The sequence below is a fragment of the Manihot esculenta genome, chromosome 12 (assembly GCF_001659605.2).
Source record: "Manihot esculenta cultivar AM560-2 chromosome 12, M.esculenta_v8, whole genome shotgun sequence".
Classification (NCBI taxonomy): domain Eukaryota; kingdom Viridiplantae; phylum Streptophyta; class Magnoliopsida; order Malpighiales; family Euphorbiaceae; genus Manihot; species Manihot esculenta.
In genome coordinates, this window is record NC_035172.2 from 369676 (window position 1) to 379625 (window position 9950).

Consider the following 9950-nt stretch of genomic DNA (forward strand, 5'->3'; position numbering starts at 1 on the left):
CTCAGTTTATACTTTCAGTCTTGGTTTAGGTGCCATCTCATGGAGTTCAAAGAAGCAAGATACTATTGCTTTGTCATCTTCAGAAGCGGAATATATTGTTACAATTTCTGCAGCATATCAAGCCATGTGGCTTAGGCGAGTCTTGCCTGACTTGGGTCAAGAGCAAGTGGCGGCAACTAAAATTTATTGTGATAACAAAGGCATAATAGCAATGACAAAGAACTCAGCTTTCCACAGCATAACAAAGCACATTGAAACTCGACACCATTTCATTCGAAGGTTAGTTGCAAATGGAAAAATAGAGCTGAAATTTTGTGATACTAATGATAAAGTTGCAGAATTATTCACTAAGTCTTTATCTCAACTAAAACATACTTATTTTGATCAACAATTGGGTATCAGTGATTTTGAATCAAGAAGGCATGTCAAGATTTGATTATAAAATTATAAATGTTGGTTTAGTTCCTAGTTAAATTTCTGATATTGTGTTATTGTTAATAATGACAAATAAAATTATATCTGCTGTAGATTAGTTACAGATTATTTAGTTCTGTTCAGTTTATTTTATAATACCTGTAAAAGACTTTATTTTCTTCTTGTATAGAGTAAAAAAGACAAATCCACTTTCTCTTTTATATTTATAATTCCTCATTATTTTATTATCACCAACGAGATATAAAAAAAAAAAAAAAGCACTCACATTATTCCTCAAAATATCATAATAATTTCCTTATTATTTTTTGTCATTTCCCCCTTTTATGAAATAATTCTCAAAATAAACTCTCTCTCAATATTTTTCTCCAAACCTATAAAATTTGGGAAACTAATTACTACACTAAAATGATAAAAACCCACGTAAAGTAAAGATTTGCTAACTTGGGGGAGCTCCATTAGGCAGGCGCCATACTTTTTTTTTTCCCCTTTTTCTAATTATATCATTCATAATCTGAAGAGAAACCAAACCTTTGTTTCTGATTCACCTCTTGTTTGTAATACTCAAAAACCCCATCTGATCGAGTTCTTTGTTCAGGCTTCAATTTGGGCTGATCAGGTGGTTCCGCTGTTTGCTTGCTTTGTGCAAAAGCAAAACCCTTATGCAAACACAGAAAAAAAAAGAAAAAAGAAAAGAAATTGTTTGATACAAATAGCAAGAGATGACACGATAGCGTTTCAGAGATATCGGGGGTAAAATATCAACTCTCAAAGAAGAAGCACCATTTCTGCGTCAGAGCTCACATTATATATTGGGCTGTTTTAAGTGATTTTCAATTATGGAGAAGGAGAAAGCAAGAATATAGTAGACATTTTGATTAAGGAATTTAAAAATTTAATATAATTTTTTGTTGTATATATACAGAGGCTAATCCCTCAACAAAAGAAAGAGGTATGTATATGATAATCTGAATTAATTCTGTCTTTCACAATCTAATGAATTAAATACATTTTAGAAAATATATATGTCATTAATTAATTCATACTTTAATTTATAAACGTTAATGAGCGTTTGTAAATAAATGGATGGAAACAACATGCATAATTATACTTATATCCATCTTTTTATATATGCTAAGTATACATAGGGAGATCAGGTTACATCCTTTTTAAGTGATTACAGTCTAGCTATAATAGCCAGTTGGAGATCATACAGAAGAACATAGTAGCTAGCTAGCTGAGAATTTAAAGATATTAAAGTGGTGGCGTATATATATATATCTACCATCTTCTTTCTTTTTCATTTCTTCTTCCTTTTGCGGATCATGGCATGGGGTCAAATCCTAGAAAAATATCTTATTTAGATATATATAGTGTGAAATACAGTTCAGTGATTGAACGTGGAGAAAGGGACCCCATTATTGTTATTATTATTGGAGTCAACGTCTCCTTCCACCGGAGCCACTCTCCCTTTGACAGTTAAAGTAAACAGCGGCAACGGGCAATCCAAGGTTGTAAAGCTCGGCAAAGTCTCTAGTGTTGAAGTTCTGACGCCACCCAGGTGCATACACTGTTTGTCTTCCTAATTGCCGAAATAGTATGAAAACAAACCTATGAATTCCCACCGATGGTCGTGGGCTTTCATAGCACACAACTTCTTGGCCTACAATATATGCCATCACATCATCATTAGTAGTATTACACTTGCATGTACTAAACAAAATTTTATGTATGCGTGGTCAAGAGAAAAAGAGAGAGAATCTTCTAAATTTTCGTATGTTGATAATATGCTTTCATCAGTTGTCTCCCAACCCCACGTATTATTATTATTATTATATTCTGTCAACATGCAAGCATCAGGTGGAATGAGATTGATGTTGATGGCCTCACACGATAGATTCGATCGAGGTTAAAGAAAAAAGGAGAAGGTATCTCTCTCAGTTTCTTCAAATATATGTATTGCTTGCTCTCAACATTCTTCAAACAAGTGTTGCTAATATATAAACAAGGGAGGGGAAGAATTTGAATGGAAATGACATGGACCACTGGAAGAGGAAGCCAGAGTTGTGGATTCTGTGTGGGGTCGGTGTGAGTGACGGCGCTCGAAGAGACGATAGGCCTCACTATGATACCTACGGAGATTGTTCTCTTGATAATTCAGTTTCTTCTAATAAAGTTGAGAGAAAATTCTAGCCAATAACCTCGTGACTTATATACCACCATCATTATCATTACACAACCAACACTTACATACATATATCAACAGTATTTCTCCATGGTTAATCAATAAGTTTCTAGAAAAAAAAAATATTATTATGATATTCTTTCTTCATGCATGCATATAATTTTAGAGTAATTAATTAGATGTACTGACCAAAGCTTGCCCCTGTAGTTCCTGGAATATCAGTGACCAACCTACAAAAAGTTCATAGAAAGAGTAAGTGACCAACCTATCACCTTGAGTTGGATTAATTCCTCTTACCATTAGATGATCTGTCAAATTTTAAAATTAATTAATAGTAAGAGTATAAAATAAAAAATATTTCTTCTAAAATATATTTTTGATTTTGAATTCCAATTAAAGGGATTTAAATTCTACGGAGATCAATGGAAAGAAAAGGTAGATTCAATCAACACTATCCAAATCATATTTAGAATTTGATTAAATGGATAAATTTAGCCCTACCTTAAAGAAAGGATTACCCAAACTAAATAAGAGTCATTTCTATTTAATTCTTAAATGGATATGAGATAGGAGTTTGAACAGAAAACAGGTACATGTCTACTTCAGGTAATAAGGTGGCACTACCACATCTCTATTTCTATAGATAGCTCATCCAGCTTTCGTGTGGGGCTTCATGGTTTCCATGTTAATTACTGTAATTATGTTGCCCACTTCCATCAACTCTCTGAGCCACTAACTATTCACCCATGCCCAGTTGAAGAGGCTAGCTCTTATTCTTGGATTATATTATTGAAGTTTGCAAGGAAGATAAAAAAAAACACAAATATATATATCAAACGTAAAACTCAAACGTCCATGCATTTATACATGAAACTGCTGTGCGTGAATCCAGAAGGTACCAGTGCAAGTATTCTCTGAGATTTGGGTCACTGGGGCTAGGTGCGTCAGGGTCCACCATAACCTGTACCAACCAAATGATATAAGATTCTTCAATGAAAGAAGAGGAAGAAGAAGAAGAAGAAGAAGAAGAAGAAATTACCAAAGTGTAGAAGGTCCTTAAATCATCTCCACCAACATCAACCCTAGGTTGATTGACAACTTGAGAAGGTTTGAGCTCACAGCCATTAGTGACATGGTCTCTGTTATTATAAGTGATATTGAGCGAGATAGACCTAGTGAAGGGGTCCAAAACATCCCCTATCACACGCCCAACAGCAAGAGGATCTCTGTCTCTAGGCATTTTTCCAAGTACGAGAGAAGCACTAGTTAGTAGTGGAATAGTGTACTGTTAGTGGGTAGATTTGTATGAGATACATTATCCATTTATATACTGTACCTCTGAGCCTGAGGTATCTAGCTTTTTCTTCATATTCCCATCAACGAAAATCTCTTTTTCTTTTCTAATTTTTTTTTCCCCTTATATTTCCTCTGATTCCGAAATCCATTATAATATAATTTTATTTTTTTATTTTCCTTTCTTATGAAAGTACAACTTTTCTTTAAAATATATATCATGTAATTCCGGTGATAACTGAAAAGGATAAAGTGGAGTGGACCCCTTTTTTTTATTATTATTATTCTGTTTAACTTCTTTTTGTTTTTATTTTATTAAATTATACATTTCAAATAGTTGCATGGCATGCTCACATGCAAAATTCTGATATTTTCATATTTTTTTAAAAAAAATAAAAATTTAACCCAACACTATTAAAATTAATATATTTTACTGTATCGGTTTAAAATTTTTATATTTATTTTTGCAGTGATTTATTTATTTTTAATAATGGATACTGTTATAATTATAATTTTATTAAATATAAAAATAAAATATATTATATGATAAAAATATAAAAATTTTAAATTATTTTTAAATTATTATCGTAATAATATTAATCCAATAATTTTATAACCGCTATTAAAATATTATTGTTTAAAAATATAGTAATGATATATGTGTATTTTTTAAAATTAAAAATTAAAAAAAAATTAGGACATGTAAATAAAAGTGTTTTTTTTTTATATTATTTTCTTAGAACATCTGCTATTCATTTTTGAAAATTGCATTTAACGGCAATGGAAAACAAATTGCAAATTAAAAAATGAAAAAAAAAATCATATCTTTCATATCCTAGAAAGTTATTTTAATTGTGAAAGTTGAATGTGTTATTCATTTATTTGTAATAATATAAATAACTTTTAAAATTACATAGCAAACTCTCACAACATTAACAAAATAGGCAGATAATACAAAATTAGATTAGAGTTGAAAAACCTATAAAATATTCAAACTTGAAGCCGCATGGATTTCTTGTTTTAACTATTTTCTAAAATAAAGAACAGGTATTTTACGACCAAAATTATAATACAAATATTTCATGGTTTATCGTTGAAAATCTATTTACAATAACAAAAAATTGTCATTACTGTAAAATAAATGAATAAAAAACATTGAAAAATAAAAGTAAAACAAGTTTCTGAAAATTATAATTTAAAGTTTATGAAAGATATAAAAATATTGATTAATGAAGAAAATAGAAATTAAATTTTTCTAAGCAAATGAAAAATTAAACATGTGTGTGGATGATCATATTACAAAGCTAAAAAGTTTAATAAAATAATAATAGCTCTTTTTACGATAATCAATCAGCATAAAAATTAAATAGATGAGATTTTAAATTCAAGTCTTACTTGACTTTTGTGCCCATTTCGAATCTAAAAAGTTGGTAATTTTGAAATTGTGCGCATGGGAAAGCAAAATGGAAACAAATAATAAGCAAAGGTTCTTTCAACTCATGATATATGTTTTTCATCTGTACTATCAAAGGAAGACAGAGAACAACAGATAGTGGATTAACGTTGTACAACTTTTATATATATAAAACATGCACTTAACCATGTCGGTAGTTAGTAGTTGCTGACCCGCAAATAACACTTGTAAAGTGCTTTCTCATCTTCCTATTTGTCTTATTCTAAGTGTAATTTTTTTTTTTTTTTACGATAAACTTGCACTGATTTTATTAAATGAATTGAAAAGTTAGAAAAAAGAAAGACAGACAGACAGACAGACTCAGAACTATACAGCTTTGGCAGCAGCCTAGCTACTTCCTTAATTATCATCTGAAAGAAAATAAATATCTCAATTCATTATCATCTGAACTATTTCTAGTCATTTTCTTTCTTCTCTTATCATCTCAAAGAAAACAAATATTTCAATTTACTTGCCTTTTTTTCCCTGTTCTATTCTTGATATGAATAGAATTTACTTTGCTGTAGGCATCCTCATCCGAAGAAGAGGGGACCTCAAACCAGAAGGTGACATATATATCATATGTGGTATTTTTAATTTTATTACTGTGTCGGGTTGTTTATTGTTATCTTTATTTTTTTAATTATATCAGTTGATTTTTTTTTATATAACACGTTTTTAGTATGTTGTTAATTATTGGTTAGTTATGGATTTGTTGGAGCAAATCTTTAGGAGCGTGAAGTATTATATAAAAATTTATTCTATATTTATTCTCCGTTTTTAATTGAATAAAAATTGACCCGAAAGAAAAATGGTATTGCTAGTACAGCACCAGAAAAAATTTTAATCAAAATATCATGCTCATATTCATCTTTACCTGATTTGCTGTATTTGATTATTATTTTAAGTTTTTTTTTTTATTGTGTGGATTTTTTATCTCATATTTGGTATCGGAGTGGCTGTGCGGTTGTCGAAACCGGTCAAAAATAACCTTTTTGGTTATCAACAATTTTACAACTGTAAATAATGGTGAAAGGATCGAATCCACAGGGAATTGATACTTACCTATTTTCTTTATCAAGACCAAGAAAATGAACTGAAAGCAAAATAAATTGAAAGTAAATTAAACTGAAAGCAAATTAAAAAAGGGGTGTTTGAGATTGATTCAATTAAACTAATACTGAAAGCACTAAAATAAAACAAATAATTAAAGAAAAGGAATTCAAATATGGAAAAAGTTCTAGTTGAAGAATTGGATCCACTTCAGTTGTTGGGATTGATCATTGATATTTAGGTTCTTTTATTTGATTCAATAAATTAGTTATGGAGATAGAAGATGCTTCTCACCACTATATGAGAACTCTCCTTAAGTATAAATTAATTAGGGAACGTCCTCTAACTAATCACTAATCAACAAGTTGCCAAGGAACGTCCTTGAGCCTTAGGCATCTAATAACTGTCAATTGTATTAAGAAATAGAGATATCTAATTCTAGCTATCCAAACACATGGTGATATCACTAGATCATGCAATTTCCTTAGTTTTGCACCAAGAGTTACTTATGTTTGAACAATCCAATCAATTACAGACTTAAAATTATCCAAACTAAAAATTTATTACCTTGTAATCAAGAATCAACTGGCCACATTGATCAAAATAACAAAGCAACAATGGAATTAAGCATGAGATTGCATGAATATTGAAAAACAATAGTTAAACAATGTATGTTCAGCTCTCTCAATCCATAAAACAACTAAAGTATCACCTAATCTTCAACTAGAAATAAAGGTTTCAACCACTCATGGCTGAAACAAAACAAGAAAATAAAGAAAGGTAGAAGGAGAAGAGGTGGCCGGCGGCCTTGGAGTGCAAAGGTGAAGTGCGTCGAATCTGAATGAAGGGGAAGAGAGCATGTGTGGCCGGCCTCCTTACTTGATCCTTATATATCCTTTAAGTGTTGCCCTAACTCCTTACTTGCTGCCCAAGTTGATCTCCTTGCTACCCAAGTTGATCTTCTTGCTGCCCAAGTATTGCCCTTGCCGCCCAATGCACATTAATGAGGTGGAGCCTCTCTTTTGAATTTTGAATGTGCAAGACTTGGAGGGGGCAAGTATATCTTCTTTGGCTTCCTTGATAAGTTGAATTTAAATTTCAAATTTGAATGTGCATCTTCTAGAGATTTGGCTTCTTTAACAAGGAAAATGATTCTTGAAGATTTGAATTTAAAACTGCTCTGCTGACTGCACTTTCCTTATTTGCCACTTTCCTTATTTAGCACTTTCCTTATTAAGCTGAATCTTGAATTTTGAATGCTCTTGGAGATTTGAAATTTGAATTTCAAATTACTTTCCTTGTTTATCTCCTCTTCAGATGCAACTTGGCATACTTGCTCTCCTTTGTTCCATTTTAGGCAGTTTTAAGAGCATTTTCTCCAAATTACCTTTTTTACACCATTTTTTGCAAAATAATATCAAAACCACAAAATTAGGCAAAAAAAGTATAAATTAACATCAATAACAACATGATAAAATGGTCTAAATTTGGACTGATCAAATACCCCCACACCTAGCATTTTGCTTGTCCTTAAGCAAATAAACTTAGTCAAACAAGCTCTCTTTGCTACTTGATCCTTTATTTCCACTTAAGCACTTACTCTAGACCCCTATTTTGAAGCATTGCAGTGAAGAGGGTATGCACCAAGGTTACTCTCCTTCTTTCCTTGTCTTCCTTTACCTACCATGGCTAGTATTTGTTTTCCTCAAGAGAGATATTATACATGCATATATTCTTGTTCAGTTAAGACTTTTCCTAACTTTTAGAGTGATTTGCCCTTACCTTGAAGCACTTTATTCAGCCTTTTGTACTTTAATCTTGCTTGAAAAAGTCACCAACCTTTTGACGTGAAGGTACATATTTGTGCTACCCACTCCCAATTACTCAGTTGGTCACCTATCCAAGTGGTTACTAGCTCTGTTCATAGTCTTTTGACCATTGGAACAGTTTTCAATTTGTGCAACTTAAGTCTAGCCTTTGCTGAATTAATTTTTCTCAATGAATAAGGCAAATCAACACCAAATTCTAAAATAAGTCATATTTCATTATTTACACATCTTTATTATTCTCTCCAATGAGTACTGTCATATATTTTTCACTATGGCAAGCTCAAAGATTCAATTCAAAAGGAAATTCTCAAAGATGAATACAACTCACTGCAATTGATTCAACTTAGGTTTAAAGAGTCATCACATCAATGAGGTCATGGAAAAAAAAAAGCTCATTCAACATAATCTATGTGTTTGAGTAAAACATATCAAAACAGAAAAAAGAAAAAAAAAACTGTGGTTACATGTATGTGCATTGAAAGCAAAAATGAAAAAAAAATTCAAACTGTGGCTATTCAAACTAAAACTGAAAGCAAAAGTGGACTAAAAATAAAAGTACTGAGATATGCACCCCCACACCTAATTCATGCATTGTCCTCAATGTATTGAAAAAATTAAAGTTCAAAAAAAACTGAGTACTTCCCTGGTGTGGTTGTGAGCGCCCTTATTTAAGGTCACGGGCTGGACCTTTTCCACTTGATCAAGGCTCAAGTATTTGGAGGAGGGAAAAGGGTCCCAACTGAATTAAGTAAGAAGTGTAGCGCGCCTTTTGTTTTGGTTATAACCCATCCTATTTCTTTCATGTACTCATGAAGTAACTTGGTTTGCTTCTCCTCTTTCAGGTGAGGTGTGCCTCTAGCCCTTATGTTTGCATTTTTTAGATGATTGGGCAGCACTTCGAACTTCAATTCATATTTCTCCATAGGTGGCTGCAATTTGGTACTGAATGTGGGCAAAACAAATTCTACCTTATCCGGTGGTTCGGGCAGGCATTGATCCGCATGCTCCTTTGGTTTGGGTGATTGGACTTTCACTTTCTCCTTTTGCGTATGGTCCATCTGTGAACTAAGCTGAAGAGGTAAGGGTGGACCTTTGTCTTTCTGCATTTGGTCACAGTCCACCTGCTGAATGCTGCAGACTTTAGCTTTCAGTTTTTGGCTCTTTTTGGCTTTCTTCATCTTTTTGGCTAGCCTCCTGCAAAAATCATTGTTTAGCATATCATCTTGATTTATATAAAAATCATCTTGACTCAAACAATCAATGATATCTAAACTATCAATAGGTTCTATTTGACTAGTTTGTTTGGACAAACAGTTTTCTGCCTGTTTTTCTTCAGCAGCTTATTCTTGTCCTTGCGGACTTTCATCATCAGCCTCGACATCTTAAAGCTCTTCCTCACTTCTTAACATGATTGCACTTACTGAGGTGATTATTTGATCCATCTGCTGTTGGAGGCTTTGCACAGAAATTGCCAATGTCTCTATCATCTTCTCAAGGTACTGGTTGGAATTTGGAGGTGCTACTTGGGCTTGATTTCTTTGATAGTTCTGGTAGTTGTTAGCCCTAGCATAGCCATAGTTTGGATGGTCTCCCCAATCTGGATTGTATATGTTAGAGTAGGGATCATGTCTTGGCTGGCTATAAAATCCTCCAAATGCATGTACTTGTTGGTCATCCTCATAAAGTGTAGGACATTGATCAGTTG

The 9950-nt window shown here is 32.3% G+C and overlaps 1 protein-coding gene across 1 annotated transcript; it reads right to left on the reverse strand.

Moving 5' to 3' along the window:
* Positions 1 to 1871: 1871 nt before the first annotated feature.
* Positions 1872 to 9626, reverse strand: LOC110628860 (protein HEADING DATE 3A). The gene is made up of 5 exons (XM_021775680.2): positions 9612 to 9626; positions 3657 to 3845; positions 3517 to 3578; positions 2807 to 2847; positions 1872 to 2095 (listed from the first exon to the last, which is right to left on the reverse strand). The coding sequence occupies exons 1-5, from the start codon at positions 9624 to 9626 to the stop codon at positions 1872 to 1874; spliced, it is 531 nt and encodes a 176-aa protein (XP_021631372.2).
* Between the last annotated feature and the right edge of the window lie 324 nt (positions 9627 to 9950).